Source organism: Melanaphis sacchari, unplaced genomic scaffold, assembly GCF_002803265.2.
Source record: "Melanaphis sacchari strain LSU unplaced genomic scaffold, SCAv2.0 Contig62_pilon_pilon, whole genome shotgun sequence".
Lineage (NCBI taxonomy): Eukaryota > Metazoa > Arthropoda > Insecta > Hemiptera > Aphididae > Melanaphis > Melanaphis sacchari.
In genome coordinates, this window is record NW_020271445.1 from 546,954 (window position 1) to 566,484 (window position 19,531).

The 19,531-nt window shown below is 31.1% G+C and overlaps 1 protein-coding gene across 1 annotated transcript; it reads right to left on the reverse strand.

Annotated features, from left to right (window-relative positions):
• Positions 1–1,755: 1,755 nt before the first annotated feature.
• Positions 1,756–17,854, reverse strand: LOC112600290. Its single transcript, XM_025347480.1, has 7 exons — positions 17,465–17,854; positions 6,860–7,348; positions 6,587–6,779; positions 6,271–6,340; positions 5,997–6,146; positions 5,193–5,335; positions 1,756–4,560 (listed from the first exon to the last, which is right to left on the reverse strand). Exons 1-7 carry the CDS (start codon positions 17,593–17,595, stop codon positions 2,608–2,610), a joined length of 3,129 nt encoding a protein of 1,042 aa, XP_025203265.1. The 5' UTR covers positions 17,596–17,854; the 3' UTR covers positions 1,756–2,607.
• Between the last annotated feature and the right edge of the window lie 1,677 nt (positions 17,855–19,531).

A 19,531-nucleotide genomic window follows, 5' to 3' on the forward strand; every position in this document is an offset into this window, starting at 1 on the left:
TGGGTATGCAAGTCGAAAACAATAACAAAATAAGACAATCTAATGAACCATAAAACATTGACCAAAAACACGCGCACACAAGATAAAAATAAGGAACGAAATTGAGCCAAATCACATCATAATATTAGTTGTATACAATTTGTGTGTTATCCTTTGGCACGTTTTGTTCTAAGCTTAAAATATGTCTTACAGATTTTATATTATGTACTTTAACATTATTAGCCATGTTACAGAGAATATTACAGTACACACATTATATTACTTCAATGAAAGTTGAAGAGAACTGGGAAAAATAATTTATATATTGCATTATTAATTTTAAATAATGTATATAGGAATTGTATTAAAGGTGGTATAATGCATTGTTATTATGTATCAAACATAAAATTCAACAAAAGAAATTTTTAGGGATCATATATTCATAAAATTGTAAAATTAAAATTCAATAATTATTAAAAAAAAACAAACAAAATATAATTGTAACATATTTTAAGTGCTATTGAAATAATTGGTATAATAATAATAATCATAATAATAAAAACAAATTAAATATAATTTTACTACAAAGCAAATTAAAATATCAAGTCTACTCTCATAAATGTTTCTTTAAATAATTAAATATATATATATAATAAGTATGTATATATATTCTATAAGTATAACAAAGAACAAAGAAAAAATATAATAGGGATAGTTTTGTTATTTTCGAAAAATGGTAACGGAGAAAATAATAAATGAATAGAGATTAGAGAAGATTCATTTTGGTATTAATATAAATGTACATTAAATATTTTTTATCCATTATTACATTTGATACGTTAATATGGTTTAACAATTTTAATTTTTTTTTATTAACATTTATTTCTAATGAAGATTTTATATATATGAAAACAAAGAGAAAATTAATAAGAGTATTAATAATTAGATAAATAGAACTGAAAATGTGATTGAATTTTTTTTTCTATCAATCAATTTGTAAAATCAAGTTTTTTTAATTTAGATGGATAAAAATTATGGGGGAGGAGGGCTAAAATTCCCACAGGGTGGTAGTTAGGTCCCCAAAGCCCCCTATATACACTCATGCATCATACTCTCATTTAATTACAGATATTTTTTAGAAGTCATTAATAAATTGGTTTTAAATACAACACTATGTTTTAACAAAATCTTTAAAAATTCAATAGAAAATTGGGTAATATTTTTCATTTTAGCACATTTAAAATCAAATTATGTTCATTCAATAAGCAAAATGTCTTCTCATTATAGATGGTATATATACTACTCTTACTATGCTATTATATTTGCTCATCTTATGTTATTAATTAATTTTTATTTTATAATATACACTTAAAATTCTACTAATGGTGTAAACTAAAACATAGAAATCGAATGAAAAAGTGTTAAATAAATAATAACTGACATACACGATCTATGCAGTTTCAGAATGCGAATACATAACATTATACTTATTAATTAAATATAGATCTTAGAAGTTGTTATTTTCCTAAGTTAATTAAATAATATATAATTACAAAAAGTGTGATTGGTTTTAAGAATTTCGCAATAATATTTTCAGATGAAACTGGGTATTTGCTGGGGTATTTATTTTGAAATAAAAAATTCTTGTACATTATAAAATTATTTAAAAGTGAAACAGTTGTGAAACACAGTGATTATTGTATCAAATTTTTATTATGATTTATTACATACATTTATCAACTTCAGAAGTTCCATTTTTTTTTTTTTTTTGGAATGTCCAATCTAAGTTAAATTTATCAATTTTATGTATTCTATCTCTAAAACATTTTATTATTTATAAATATTATCATGAATTTGGCGGTTCTTGGACCAATATAATCTATACGAACCGGAGGTAACTGATTTAATTGCACAAACCCAGTCAAAATGTATATAATAATCACAATACTTTCGGACACATCATAAATCAACTGATAGGAACCCACGAACCATTTGAACAAATAAAATACCAATGTACATGAAAACAAAAAATACTTAGGAGGATAAATATTGGTAACGTGAAAATATTGTATTACTCTAATAATATAACAATAATATTGGTTGAGCAAAAAGATGACATTGAACAAATTCGAGTTAAAATCGTAAAATTACGATATTGCCAAACAAATAGAGAATAGTTTTATTAACAGATTATTTTTTTTTTTTAAAGGTAGAATTTTCATAAAAAGAGAAAAAATATAATTTATTATAAGATTCTAATGTGCCATTGTATACGAAGTTAGTACATTTAATACTCTGTGGTAACTTCGGCGTATTATTTTACTCAAATTTATTAAAAAAAAAAAATGTTAAAATAAACTAAGAGTATTTACATTTTATTAAATCGAATTCAGGATATGAAAAAAGTAATATGATTAATAAAAGATAAATATCATGAGAGAAAATAACTCAAACTATTCTCATAGTTGCATACAAGTCGTCAATGAACCGTTCCCTGAATATATAACCAAGTATTATAATATTTACAAATAATATTATTATAAACAATTGATAAGAGATTAATACAATGCGATGGTTGAAAAAATATCAGAGAAAATATCGCAGTCTTTTTACAGCGTTTCCGCGAGTTTAATAGTTACCACCACCATATCCAATATCCATTCGGTTTACTGACAAATACCCACCACTTGATTGGATATAAGGTGAAACTCCATTACCACTATTGTTATTACCATATGACATGGAGTTTTGAGAGGGATATGGGAAATTTGGTGTTGGCATGTGTATGTTATGTGTGTTATGCGAATATCCATTTCCAGGTGGTCCTAATCCCCCATTAAATTGCATTGAGCTGGCATATTGATTGTTGTATGGCTGTTGATACTGTTGCTGTAGTCTATCCATGTCCATCATAACACCACCTGAATGATGATGATTATAATTTATTGTAGGCGGTGGCGGTGGATACGATGAAGATGTAAGGTTGCTAACAGAGAATGTTGACGGTTGAGACATTGATGCTTGTTGATGGTGATGATTTGCCCCATTTGTTAACGAACTTACTGAAAAATTATTCATATTTCCTTGGGGCGCACAAGGCGATGACGAATAAGAATAATTTAATGAGGGAGAACATGAGTAATCATTAGGCATGTAACCTGAATTTGATTCATCCATATACTGATGATGATGATGATGATGTCCACTATGCTGTACATCACTATCATTCATGTTAGGAATTTGTTCAACCAAAGATTCTAAGCCTGATAAGCTTTTAGCAGTAACATCTTGATTATTTGTTAACTTTTGTTGATGTGGATGTTGTTGTTGCTGCTGCTGCTGCTGCTGTTGTTGTTGTTGTTGTTGTTGTTGTGGATATCCAGTTGGTGGTGGAGGATATACAGGAGATTCTGCTGGAGGATAGGCTGGAGATCCTGCTACAGACTCTACATTGCCTGAATATTCATCATATCCATGTGATTGAGGATAATGATGCATATCCATTTTTGTATTAGTTTTTTGTGGTTGCTGAGGTCCACCGACGGAATTATTAAATTGACATTCCATTTGTGATGGTCTAGAATGTTGGTCAACTCCAATAAGATCTTCTTTGGTTACACCGCCACTGTGTTGACTACTGTGAGGACTATTATCTTCGGCCAGCAGACTTGCTGGTGGCTCGAAATCAGGTGGACCCAAACTGGGCGAGGCTGGAGATCGTGATCCTAAATTATGTTCTGAAGAGATAGCTGCACTGATTTCTGAAGACAAATCAGAATGTGTGAAGGATGGAGCTTGTGGCGACTGAGAATACCTATGTTGTTGCGATTGAATTGGCGAACGGTGATGGTGAAAATTTGGATTGTTGTTTCCGCCACTGCTACCTCCGCCACCACCACTTCCACCACCACCACCACCACCACCACTGTTAGATATAGGTGAATGTGAAGAGCTTTGGTTGTTATATATATTATTTATAACATTATTTCCTCCATATAACTGAGACAAGTTCATTGGAGATTGAATTGGCGGAGAAAAACAATTTGATAATTGTGTTGATGGGTTACTGTGTTCACAAGATAAAACGGGTGGTACAACATTATTTGTTGGCGGTAACTGATTTGGATCAGGCTTAATTTTTTTTGGTCTGCCTCTTTTCTTTTTAGGCATTCCTTCTCGTTCATCCACTACCTGAGGTTTAGGACGCTTAACTTTCACTTCTTCAGGTGCTCCATCTTTAGTTTTTATTTTCTTTGGTCTCCCACGTTTCTTCTTTTGCACTACAGGTGGTTCATCCTTAATATCAGCAATATTTTCTATTGTTTCTTGGTTTTCAACTACAGAATTGTAATTATTGAAATACACAGATGGCACTTCATCTTTAGGTTCTTCTTTGATGTCTGGCTCATAATAATTTTTTAATTTAGTAAATGAGAATACCACTTCACTGTCATCAATTTCAGCCACCAGACCATTTAAATAATCTCGAAACTTCTTTAATGCAGCATAAAATGGTACTTTATCAGCTGCTCGTGGTAATTGTGCACATCGGGCACTAGATGATGGCATTACCCACATATACTATAAAAATGGAAAAAAAATGTATTAATTAATGTATGTCAAGAGAAAACATTAAAAATATAAAATATGTTCAAATGGAATATAATTAATTTTTAATTATTAAAGTTTACTTCAATAAATTAAGTTACAATATTCATAGTTGTATAAATGTAAATATATTTTTACAAAGTATTGGTAAATTTTTTTTTAACGCTTTATTTTACCTATCGACATGAAACAATTGGAACCTTATCGATAATACAATATAATTTACTAAAAGCATAGTACATTATACAATAACAATGTGGACGACATCACCAATGCTAATATCATGTCCAGTACTGATGATGGCGACATGCAAAGTTACTGAAATAAGAAGTATCTAATTATTTTTTCATACTAATTTAAAATTATTTTTGTCAAAATTATGTTTAAGGTGTTGCAAAGAAATATTTTAGTTATTAACATGAAAGCATAATACACAGTATAAGGACCCTTGAGCTAGCATATCTTAATAATAAACTGAGAATTAATTAATTCAGGAAAATAAATTATAAACCTATTATTAAAAAAAAAAAAGAAACATACATTCAAAATAAAGTTAACAAAGACATGATATAAAAATTAAATATTAATAATAAATAAAAGTTTACCGTATTTGTTCCATCTACAAGTTCTGGTTGACGACCAAATGTGAAATCTTTTTTCCCAGAAAACACTTCAAAAATAAGTTTTCCATTAAATACTGCAATTTTTGGTTTAAATCGTTGTAGCTTTTCAAGAAGAATTTGACTTCCTATAATGAAAAAATAAAATATAATTGTTAAATTTAATTAAAGAATATTTGAATTCTTATTTAATTTCTACTGCTTGTTGTTGAAAAAGTATATAAGAATTATAGGTACATAAAAAAAATATGAATGAAATATTAACAATTTTTGATTAATAAACATAACATTGATAGTCATATAAATTGTTTTAGTGAACTGGGTATCAAATGGATTAATTTTATTTTTTATTTTTCTCACACTGAAATTTTTATGAGGCACCTATCCCAATTAATAATTTCAGGAAAAAATAATTATCTTCGTTGTTAACTTTGTAAAAATATTTTTAATATAAATGATTTTATAAACACCAATATATATAAATAAACATTTTTAATAGGTATAATAAAGATAATTGAAAGATAAACAAATAGAATAAAATAATATAAATAATAAAGTGGATTATTGATTTTAAATCAATCTGTATAATTTCCAAAAAATACTTATTAATATTATATTTAGTTCTTTACAATTATAAAAACACGAGGTATTCTATTTCGAATTAAAAAAAAAATAGTAAAAGATATATGTTAATTGAGATAATATAATATTGTGTAGTGAATGATAACTTACAATATTTAATATCTAAACATTTTAAATGATACAATTAAATAAATATAGAAAACAAACCTTCTTTAATTTCTTTTCTTGTGAGATCAGCACTACCTTTTGTAGCTCGCTCCACCATATTGGTAAAACCTATACCATTTTGAAGTAATTTATAATCATCATCAGCAGTCATAGGTTCTGGTGTAAGACCAGATAGGTATAAACATTTCCCTATAAATGTAAAATAAAATAAATTAGTAATAAAGTGTACAAAAATATCAATAAACTAAATACATTATCCATAGTTTATTATGTAAAAAATTAAACTTATTTAAAATAGTATATATTTACTAACAGAAATGATTTCCAGGACCTGCATAATGATGACCTTTATAAGCAGCAAACAAACCAGGATTGATACCAATCTAAAAAAAGTGCCAATTCAATTAAGTAATTAACTTTATACTTTTTTCTTACATAAAACTGTTTTAAATATTTTTAAGTTCTATAAAACAAACAACAGTAATAAAACTTTAAATTTAAAAAGACAAAATAATTATAATAATAATTATACAAATTTTAATAATCTAATGATAATATAAAAAATTAAGTATATCTCATCACAAAATTGAATATATAATGTTATAACAGTCAAAGTATATTAAACTCACAATCACAATATCCAAATTATTAGTTAGATGATCAGGTAAAGTGCGCTTTGATACCTCTTCTTCAGGCATGCCATTAAAACGGTCATGTTTTTTTCTTTCTTTGTAGACCTTGGAAGGATTTGTCAATAATTTATCTTTTGGCAACATATGTTGCATTAACCCAAACGCTTGATCAGGATTTAAGCATTGCAAACTAAACATAAATTGTATGTCTTAAATATACATTTGATTATGATAAAAAATAATATTAATACATATCATAGATTAGTTTACCTCATCTGATCCTCAGGTTTAAATTTTTTCTTTCTGCCTCGCTTCTTTGGCATGTGTTGTAAAATCATTTCTTCGGTGTATTGCAAGTTTTGTTGGCCATGATGCTGCATTTCTTCATCAACAAAACTATATGGATCATCAGGCATTTCATACTTAATTTGGTGTTGTTGCATGTTGTTCATTTGATGATGATGATGAGCATGACCATGGTGATGTGGATGCATGTGTGTATTCATATGTTGTTGTTGTTGATGATGATGCATTGGGGGTAACTGATTCATAATATTATTATGATGCTGAGCTGCTGCGGCTGCAGCAGTAGCTGCTGCAACTGCTACTGCGGCAGAATGTTTTGCTGCAGCTTGTTCAGCATCGGTACCACCACCACTTGTTTCATATCCATCATCCGCACACGCAGATTCTTGTTTTACAGAAGATGCTGGCTGAGGTCCATTGTTAACAACATCACAGTTACCATAATTATTAGACCTGCACATATTTTAAAATCAACCAATTAATTACATTATTATGAATAGATACAAGGTGAAAATTAATTGATTGCAAGAATCAAGTAAGTCAATAGAATGAGTACATTGAATTTGTGTGATTATTTTAATTTAAATTGAATAGTAAATCATAACATTAAAAAAATATCCTTGAATAAGAATTGGTCATTTTATATAAATTTTACTTAGGTTTAAAAAAATAGTTTTTACATTTTAAGTATATTAAAATGCGATTAAAGGTTAATTTACTATAAAGTGTGTTTAACTGTTAACTATGGAAAAATGATATATATTTAAAAAAACACATTTGCTATTATTTAAAAAATTCAAGTCATAGAAAAACAATAAAATTGTTACATATATACATATATAATTTAAATGACGTATTACATAATATGTTATCATTTACTACAAAGATTGAGTTATAAATACAAGTGTCCAATTATTTTGTAGAATACCTAGAAATAGTTTTAATACATTGTGAACATCATGAACTAGGTTTAACCTAAAAAATAAAAGTTAAATGTACATACCTACACTCTAATAATGTTATGTAATAGTACTCAACGACAATAACTATTAATACGATACATTCGCATTGAATCCAATATTTCGTTATTATAAAAATTATTCTATAAAAATATTGATGACATTGTTGTCTAAATTCGTATATTTAGTATTATAATTTAGTGCCTACCACACCAATACAAAAAAAAATAAAATAAAAATAAATACATTAAAAAAAAACGTAAATTTTGCATTAAAAGGGGACGAATTAAATATTGAAACATAACTTAATGAATAAATAATAAGATGAAAAAATACGGTCATATTGAAAACGAGAATTGAATACATTATTGCTGGTAGGTAGGTGTTGACCGTGTGTTGTATTATTTCGAGAACATTTTGATGGAGGAACGCGTAATAATATGCGTCGTATTACTCAGTCGTTTAGAGAATGTACCTAACAATGATCATCATAAACACGTATTAAGTATATTTTTTTATTTAAAAGTTCATACCCACGGTTGATTATATAACATTATGGAATGGACTCTAGCCCAGCATTAGCTTTGCAGTAAAATGATAGCTTTCCGTTCACACATCGAAAGATAACTTTCATGTTATAGGTCACGAGGAAAAATGGTTTATTTTTATTGTTTTAGTACTTCACATTAGACATTTTATGAATAATATTAAGACTCACAGACTCTCGTCAAAACGAGTGGAATAATAAACAACGATTCAAGTTCCAAATACAGTATTGCTGGTGTACATGACATATAATGAGAGGATTTTGTACAGTAGGCTGATGTTTCTATCTACGAAACCGACTATATCAATTTCTAAAGTAATAATATGCATAGTTGAGGTACAGGCTTTAGATACTCTACGCACTTAACCACTGTACACGAATTGCAACCCAATATAAAAACATAATATTCTTTCCCATTTTTACACTAAGACCAATAAACCACAACTTTTTACTAAATCGATAAAGTATTGTCAGCAAAGTAATTCTAGATGATTCGATAGCGCGATATTATATCGTATCAAGACCGTCTTGTCCGATTTCGTTTGATGAAAAGTTCGGTACCGGTTCCAATGTTAAACGAGTTAGAGTTTTGCTCACACGAGAGTACGGAACATCTATGTGATGGTAGGAGAGGTTAAGGAATGAGGGAAAAAGCTATGTTAGTGGTGAAAGGAGAGGCGGCGTCGGGTATATGATGGGTCGTAGGGCTGGCAGGTCTGTGGTGGGGGAGGAGAATAAGAAAGAGGGAGATTAGCGAACTGGGTGGCGGCGGCGGCGCACGCGGCAGGGTGTATTGATTTATGATTCCGGCCAACACAACAGGCAACCTGGTCAGGATACGTGCACAGGGTTGCAGGAACAGAGGTCGTAGAGAACTGAACGCCACCGGGGATTAATGGTCGTTGAACTTATTATTTAGCGGGGTATGGGGTTTTTTCAAAAAAATACCAGTGTGCATTTCTAACGGTACATATTCAAAGCGGAATATTCAGTTGTGCATATTTCATTGTCCAGCGATAAAAATAAAAATAATTTTATCATACACACATAATCGAGTCGACCGTTTGTTACGATATTATATAGGCACACAAATACATTATATTATACATTTATACGTCAAGCTAAAATAACCGTTAGAAATATTGTAGACTTTTTATTGGTACACCATGTTGCAAGTAAAGTTTTCAAAGTGAAAAAGTTTTTTAAACGCACCTATATAGATGTATAAACTATAAAGTACACACCACGTTTTCTTTATTATTAATACCCAGTGTAAGTAAACTATTAACCAAACTAAAATTGTTTCGGTTTTTAAATATAACACGAGCAATTAACAGCGAACTCAGTATTCATAAAAAAAGTATGATATAAAATTAGGTAAAACGTCAATTATTGAATAATAAAATCAATTAATAACCGCCATTCACAATATGTATTTGATACTAAAATAAAATAAGTTTCCAGTACTAAAAATTGTTAGCTCATTCTTAAAATATATAATAGATAGTAATTGAAAACGATTAAAATTTGTACCTGCGTATATTATAAAATAACACAACATTGAATATTGTTTTTATTATAGCAGTAACGGCTACTAAGAGGTAAATATATTTTACAACCGTTTGAGCTAGAGATTATATCTATATATTTTATACACAATTTATTTGGAAAAAAAACAAAGTACCTATTTATTGTTATAATATCGGAAACAATTAAGGCCAAGATGTTTTATGGGCAAATATTAATAGTTTTTTTTTCATGCATTCAACTATTTAAATATATAATCGGTACATGTCAACCAGCTCAATTACAGACAGACGACACGATGACGGTATATATTTATTATAATGTGTTTTTATTATAACCAAAAATGCAATACATGCGTGTATCGCGAATGTGTAGTTTAAATCATCCCTGCTGGTGAGTGGTTGTAGTGATGGGGGTGGTGGTAGTGGTGTATAATCGAGGAAGTTTATTGATTAATTTTTTTTTTTTTTTTGAAAGCTGTGTGTATATGATGGTGGTATCCTACGGCGTCCGGGAGCTCTTTTCGGTGGCGGGGTGATAGAGTTTCCATAGTCCCCGCCACTTGAAAATCCGGAACACCGAGGGACATACGCACATCCTGTACAAGCATTTCGCGTTTCATCGTCAACAAGAGACGCTGACATTTTGCACACACCCAAAAACCCCGTCGTCACGCGTTAAGAATATTATAGCATCGTGAACTTATTATTAGAACCATACGCACACATCCTCTATAACAAACCGAATTCGTTACTATCATTACTTATCATTTTTATTACTAATCGATTTTTATACCGCTAGACGGACTAGCACATGATTACTGCTACAACATAAAATCTTTAAAGGGACATAGTATAACAACAACAATAATAATAATAACAACAACAACAACAACAAAAACAACAACAGCAATAATAACAAAAATAATTATACATTAGGTTAAGCTTCTCTGTACAGATAACGAAAGAGAGAGAAAGAGAGAGAGATGAAAATGGGAAGGGGAACACGATTAAACAAAACGAAAGGTAATGAAGATATTATTATTCTCCGAGTGAGGATGATATAATGATAAATTATGTATATAGCGATGCGACGAAATATACATAATAATATTATTATATCGTATAAGAACGAGTCGCCACGTCTTGAGTACATGTCGAAATCCACAATATCAATTATGCGACGACTGAAATCGGTAATAAGGACGAATTGTGACAGTAAAATAGGAAACGGCGATGATGTAAATCGAAGGGATATTTGGTTTTTATAAATATCTCCTTTGACGATGAGCATAAAAAACAATGACTGAGGAACGTTATCCATCTCGTATTGCTAACAAATACTACAGATATTACAAGTGTTTTTTGAATCGTCCGCCTCTGGCTGTTCGATAACGAATCGTCAACAAGAGAAATAGCGTCGAAAGCGGACAAAATTTATGTTGTAGCGATATCGTAGCCGTATGACGTGTAAACGATAATAATTAGTGTGCGTGTGTGCCCGCCGTAGTAGTAGCCCCCAACTTGCGCCACGCCACGGCCAATGTGTTTACGCGCACGCGCACGACCGTGTCGGTCGATGCGGGCACACCACATTCGATCGCACGAAACATTTTTTAGGAACGCAATAATAATATTATAATAGGTGCAGAAGTACTATTATTATTATTTGGATGATAAAATAATATATTATTATGACTGTTGTGCATTAAACGCGATAAGAATTTTTAAAAAACGTTGAATTGTTCACCTATCAGATAGGTAGAGATATTTTTATTCGGCACGGAGTCGCGACTAGTCGGCTCGAAAACGGAAAGTCGGATTACATCATACGTCTAGTATCAAATCATTACGCTACAACCCACCTCTTCCAACCCACAACCACGATCGGGCAAGTTGATCCAACCCGTTTTGAAAAATAAAATGTACAAACGAAAGAAAAAAAATGGAACCCGTTTTGGAATTCTAGTCACACATATTATACACGATTTACACATAGGTACTCCCTTGTATACACTAATATCGAGAAATTAATAAATTGAAACACTTGATGTTGATTCTTTTTTTTTTTGACAAATCTACGATAACTCAGATTAATTACAGTATTTTTAAATACTTACCATAAAATAATACTAAAACTTTTCCTATTTACATGCATAAATAAATACTAAATAGTTTTCTATCTATAAATCTATCACATTTAATAAAATACAGAAGCATTACCATTGGCTTTTATAATAAATTTTGAAAACACTAAATTTTATTAAAACCTTTTTAAACAATACTTATATTTGTAAATTTATTTTTACTTCATAAATCATTATTTACAAAAAGTTTTCAATAACTGCATACAAAAATCAATATTTGAACAAATTAACAGTATTTTTTTTTTTAATAAAAATGTCTATTTTTTAGTAAATAAATATTTGATATACCTAATCTTTAAATTATTTTGGAAACTATAAAATTACTATACTATTTTCAAACAGAATAACACAAAGCTGAAAGCATTGTAGTTAGTTATCTTTTTAATAATATATGGGTAATAAATAAAAAAATCTTACTGAATTTATTTCTAAATAACATCAATTATATTGATTACACACATGTATTTTTAATTTAAATTACTTAAAAAAATTATATTTATACTTAACTCTAACATATATAGTATTGTTTTTAAAAATGCTTTATTTTGTGTGTTTAATTTTACTAAGAATCTGAATTAATTAATTTTTAAATAATATATAAAAGGAATTAGTCAATGCATTAATTATGTATAATAAAAATAAAATCCGTGTATAAATACTATAAATAATATTTTATCAATGAATTTGTAATTCACTTTTATCAAAACATTTAAAAAAAAAGGTGATTTTAAGTTACTCAACTTGATTTGTTTTTTTTTATTTGATTTATTTAAGTGGCTTAAAATTATCATTAACAATCCCAGCCTCAAGTATTTAATACTTAGTTAAATATTATAGGAATCAATATTTACATAGGTAATGATTATGATGAAATGACTCTTTAAATGACATAAAAAATAAACACACAGAAATTTTATGAAAGATTAATTATTTATTTATATTTATTCAATTAACCCATTTAAATAGTTATAATTTTACAAATATAATACCTAAGAAAATTTAAGTACTTTACTGATAAGGTACATAATATATTATTTAAGCCTTATTTTATCAAATATGTGTATTTATGTGTTATAAACAAATTTAATTTATTATGTAGGTACCTAATTTAACATAGTTAGGTTAGGTTAGTTAGACTTAAAATAATTAAATAATTAAAACTCATTAAAATAAAATAAAAGTACCTATTAATTATTTTAAACTTTTAATAATTTATATATTTTTATATTCGATTATAAGTATTTACCTAGATAAAAGTTATTATGTAAAATAAATTTTAATGTTTAATGTTTGTAAATTGTTTTTTACATTAAACAATAGCAATTATTCAATAACAAAGAATCTTATTTACATATAAACTGTAAAACAAAAGATATATTTAAATCAATAACACACAAATAAATTGAATGAAATGTATCAACTATTTAAGATTAATCTATTTTTTAATTCACTTAACTGCAGCATGACTAATGGAATACATTTTTCTAACACAAATTAAATAATAATTACTAGAATAGACTAATAAATATACAAATTAGAATTTATTTTACATTTAATAGTTATACCTAAAAAATATTTTTTTTTTTTTTTTTTAAGAGTAGTTATAAATTTACAAAACATAAAGTTAAGAAAAAAATGTACAAGTGCTCCGGGAATTTAAATTTGTGAAGATACATTATACCTATATGTATTGAAGGTTCAAATACAAACTATTATTCTTTAAATAATTTTTTATTATTACTATTAATATATATTTAATTGAAATATTTAACAAAATATGATATAATTTATGCGAAATGAGTGAAATTATAAAAAAAATGGTTAACATCTATCAATAGGTAAACAAAAAATTAAGTTCAAATTTAGTTATTTAAAAAATAAAAAAGAAACACCATTAAATAAAATTAAATAAACAAACAAATTAAATATTAATATCAATATTTACATTTTCCTTGTTAATAGACATCTCTTAAAAATGACATAATTAAGTTGCATTAATTAATGGAACATTAAATTAAAACAAATTATGATATTATGACAAATACTTAATCTATGTTTATCAGTTTATTTTATTTTTCTTTGTAGATAATTGATATTAGCTGGAAAAATTATAATCAATATAATTAATAAAATTTATAATAGTAATTTAAATAATGAATTTTTAATTATTTTATTATATATAAGTAGTTATTAAGAGTAATAAAAATAAAAATATTGCATACAATTGTCATATTAAATGATCTAGCAACTTACTTTAGGATAAGGGAAATGCTACACAATATAATACATTTTATTTGTTTAGTAAATTATCTACATAACAAAATTTTATAGTACCTAAACCATTCAATAGATGTATTAAACATAAGTACAATGCGAAGTACAATGTTTATATTAAGACATTTAATTCATTAATTTACTATTTACAAAAAACCTTATAGATTAGAAAAAGTATATGTATATACATTAAGTTGATTTTCTTTCATAACCATGAACTAAAGATATCAGACTTATCGGTTATTTATACAAATACCTTACAATGGATTTACATTTTAATACTCATCATTAAAATAGACATAATATGTTGACATTTACAATAACACCAATAATATAATATCCACTTTTAAACAAAATATTTTCAATTTTAAGTAGATTAAATAATAAACTATGTTTGGAATAAATTTACATTTCTAAAATTGAATCATATAAAAAAACAGATATAATGTTAAAATTATAGAATCTAATAAGAGATATGTAGGTAGGTACTTGTTATTTTATTTAAGCAGTTAATGAGATATCTAAAACTTAATAAAATAAAACAGTTATAAATAATTCAAAAATTCTATTTTTGAAGAACAGGAAAAAATCGACAATTATATAGAATTTAAATTCATAAACAAATCAAATTTTTATTCTGGACATAGGTACTAAAAATTATTTTTTTGTGAATAATGATATTTTTATTTTTACAATTTTGAATCAGTGAATACTTGAACTTTGTTTCAAAAGTTAAAACCAAAATACTAAAACAGTATTAATATAGATTCTATCAATTAAAAAATGAAACTATTATATATTTATTAAAGAGAATACTTAGGAAATTTCAAAAATATGCTAGAAAAATTTCATTCAGATATAAAAAAACATTAAATCTAACTAGTAAGAAACTTTTCATTTCAATACTTTAATTCAAGATTTTTTATACAATAGGTTCCTATCTATTAGTAATAAGTTTAATATAATTTTCAAATAACCAAACTAAGTATTACTACTTTATGAGTAGTTAATGATATATATATATAAATTATACTAAATTTATCTCCATACCTGATTGTGTTTTTCAAATATGATATAAAAATAACTATACATGGCTCATTTAATGTACATTAAATTTGTGATACTAACCAGAAAATTTAAAGGATTTTAGAATTATGATAATATTCTTTTTGGATTTGATACATTAGTGTCATAAACATGATCAGTGTATATGTACATCATTCACCATAGGGTTTAGATAAAACTAAGAATTTTCACCTATCATTATTTAATTCAAAATTTAAGTTATGAATACAATGCTTCAAAGCACTTAGTTTGGTTACTCAAACAGTTATAAGCAAGGAAATATATTTTTAGTGTGTTATTTAGTATTTAAATACCTATATCAAAACGAACAGTTATATTTACAGTTTTAAATAAATAAATATTTAATGTTGGGTTGTTGTATTTTATTCAATGTTAAAAAGCATCCTATCTATTGCATTTAAACTTTAATCAAGTGAAACATTAACCATTTAACAGACAACAAGTGTGAACCATAATCTAAACATAACAGGAATAGGCAGTATTAGTGTGTATGTACATGTATATATTATAATATAATATAACAGCTATTGTATAATTAAAACACTGATATTATATTTAAATGCCTTCCAATATTAATAATTTAATTATTGTTACATATTGTATAGGTAACTTGATTTAGTAGGAATGGTGTGCTGAAATACATAAATTATTATTTATGAAGATAAGATACACCAATCTGACATAATGTTATATACTGATAACGAAACACGAGTTTCTATTTTTTTACATGGTTACCAAACACCTTAATGAAAAAAAGGTATAAAACATACCTACCGAGAGTTTGCAACATCGACATCTACTCACATGTGGATAAGAAACCAGCGGTGGCGTTAAGCCTACGCAAAGATGACCGAGAGCGAGGAATGACAAGAAAAGTTTCGCTCACTCCAGATTAAGAGACAACTGATCAGACGCACTAAGTTTACCGAAATCCGTGCATAGAGTGCTAGTTGTTTTCGCAAGGAACCATCGCCGAAAAAGCCAAAGTGCAAGCACCCGACTAATGCAATCACCTGACTAGCAGCTGCCCGACCGAAGACTAATTTACATATTATTATTTTAGACGGTAGGTAGATGTCAACACCAAACAGGTAGGTTAGTATGAAACATTATTACTATGACGTTACCCGGGTACAATATCGTTATGATTATTATTATTTATGCGTATAAGTACTACCTGCCTCGATGGGTCGTCGATTACGACGTGTGCGTGCGGGAAAATTGTAGGTAACCGTGTACATTATAATAGTCGTCGCGTAATATTTTTCACACACACGTTCACATTCACTAGTCACCGACTCGAGCATTCACTCACACAGTCGCACACCAACACAAACGGCCGTGTATAATCGGGCGGCTGGCGCGTGTGCTTTGCAGTTTGCACACACACGACACGTTCACGTCCACACACGCAAACGGACGGACGGGCTCACACACACGTACGTACGGTTTGCACGCACACACGACAAGCCGAAGAGCCGTATCCGGTGGGAAAAAAAAATATGCGTATAATATATTTATATTAAATTATTATTAAAAAACGGCAAAAAATAAATTACACACGCCAACACCGACACGACCGAACAACTATCGGTCTCGAGTGCCTATAACAAACACACACACACACATACACTCACACACCCCCGTTAAGAGCTCGATCCCCCTACCCGACACGCACACACACCAGCTCGGAAAAACGGAAAACCGTGTAGGTAACTAGTCTTTGTCTTCGCCTGCTCTCGTCCACCACCACCTCCCCGCAGACGGGGGCGTTAGCGTGTAGAGAGTTGTTGTAATACGCGTATCTCGACAGCGTCCCCCCCCCCATGGACACTGCGAGTGTGATGATAATAATCGATGACAATGATAAAAAAAAAAATGATGATGATGGTTGACCGTGAGGTGTGATAATATACGCGAAAAAAAAAAAAGCTAGGTAAATTCGTAAGAAAAACGATAAAATAGGATGATCAAAAGAAAAAAAAAATTAATTAATAAAAAAAAAAAAAACCGTAAAGCTCGGCGCTTACTGTTGTTGTTGCTGCTGCTGCTGCTGTTGCTGTTGCTTCAGAGAGGGCGAATTGCTGTCCGTCGACGAACCGGGTTCCATAGCGGCACCGAGTAGAGTAGCCGACTCGCGGAACAAAGTGGCCACCTGCATCTAACAGCAGCCGCTCCAATCTGCTGCTGCTGCCGCGGCGACCGTGTGGAGGTGCTGCTGCTGCACTGCCGCCGCCGTCGTCGTTATTGTTATTACGTTATCCGGTACGCGCGATTGCTATATTATTATTGCGAGCGGCTCTCACCCAAGGCGCGTCGCGTTCGTACGAACGCCGCCGTCGCACACACACACACACACAAACACACACACCGACACACACGCACACACTGGCGCGGGCGCACACCGACGGCGGCGCGCACACACACACACACGCGCGCACGCACACTGCCTACGCACGCGCGCACACGTACGCACGCACGCACACGCACACGCACACAAGCGGACGCACTACGATCGCCGCCGCCGCAGCGTTTCCACAACGGCGCCGTTCGTACGCGCCGGCCGCCACGGCATTTTTCGCGGTGATAATAAAATTATTATTATTCGCCGCTCTCTTGTCGCGGCGAGCTTTTCCGGCGTTGTCGTCCCCAAACGGTTCGGCTGGCGCACACACCGAACTCTACGTTCGATTTAATATTATATATTGTTGTATAACGTTGTCACGGCGCACGAAATGTTAAAATACCGCGACACGAACGTCGTGGCCCGTGCAAAATCGTTTTTGATTTTTTTTTTTTTATCCTATCACAATCTACCTATTATTAATAAAATAATATTATTATTTTTATCATAAATATATAGGTGTTTTAGACGTGCGATGCGAACGTACCCGGCGCAGAACGGGCATTGTTTTGTTTTGTTGCAGTTGTCTTAGTCGCGATTGCGCGAACGACGCGTCTGCGTTTATTATTCTGATTACGTGCGCGCATACGCGTTTTTCAAAAACGTGAAAAAAAATAGTAAAAATTGTTAACAAAACGACGCGTTATCGGCGTCCGTCACGGAGGAGTACGCGATAAATTCCGCAGAGATCCGACGTGCGGTGCCTGCGCGCGCGTTCATGAACGTCGTGCGATCCCCCCCCCACTGCCGGCAACGCTCACGTTCGGCACAGATGAGCGAGCGGCAGGCGCGGTGTACGGCTTACGGGCGGGCGGTTGACGGGGGACTGGATGTAGCGAGAGCGAGAGACGGGAGCGCACACGCACGCGGTGAGCGAGCGAGCGAGCGGGGACAAACGTGAACGCGCACTACAACAACACACAGTCGTCGTCGCCGTAACGCTCGTACACGCACACTGCCGCGCGCCGGTGCACTCGCGCGCGCGCGCACGCACGGCCTCGCGGCGCGCTCAAGCGTTCGGTACGCGCACACTCGGTACCGGTGTACGGCGGCGGCGTCTGTGGTGCGGTGACGGACGGCGAGCGCCGGGGAAAATGTCAGCTCATTGGTCGGGACGAAATATGACCTGGAAAATAATGTTGCTGTTTCGATTTACGTATTGCTTAAACCTAGTGACGCCTTGACTGTTCACAACAAAACAACAACAGCGATAATAATTCAAGATATTAAGCTGTTATAATTGCCGTTATTATTACTTTACGGACTGAGAAAGGCGGTGTTGTCCGTCGACTAAACTTTGCTTAAACTTTTGCTCGAGATGGGTGAGTGAGCGAGTGAGCGAGAGGTTTTCGGCGAGCGTTTTCGCACCTCACCGATCCACCTCGTCTCGAATAATAATAATAAGTTATAGAATATACACCGCATGCTATTAATACAGTCGATCGTATAAAACGCATTGCCGGTGGTAGTTACAAACATGAGCAGCACAGCTGGTGGCTTGGCTCGGAAGTCGGTAATCCCACACTGTCTTGGTGTTCCGTGTTTGGGATCTAGGGGCACCTGAGGTGGTGAAACCGCATCCGAGACCGATGACGGCGGTATATTTTACGGTAAGCCGGCAACCTGTGGCGCCGGCGGATCGCTGGCCGCTGGTGCAGTTCCGCCGCCGCCGCGCGTACCATATTGATTGTTA

Bases quoted from the DNA above. Each gene is read 5' to 3' on its own strand.
- LOC112600290 (XM_025347480.1), bottom strand. From the start codon at position 17,595: ATGCAGGTGGCCACTTTGTTCCGCGAGTCGGCTACTCTACTCGGTGCC. The intron at 6,780-6,859 runs GTAAACTAATCT...ATTTATGTTTAG, and splicing joins AAACCTGAGGATCAGATGAG to TTTGCAATGCTTAAATCCTG. The intron at 5,336-5,996 runs GTTTGTTTTCTA...TTTTCATTATAG, and splicing joins AAGAAAAGAAATTAAAGAAG to GAAGTCAAATTCTTCTTGAA.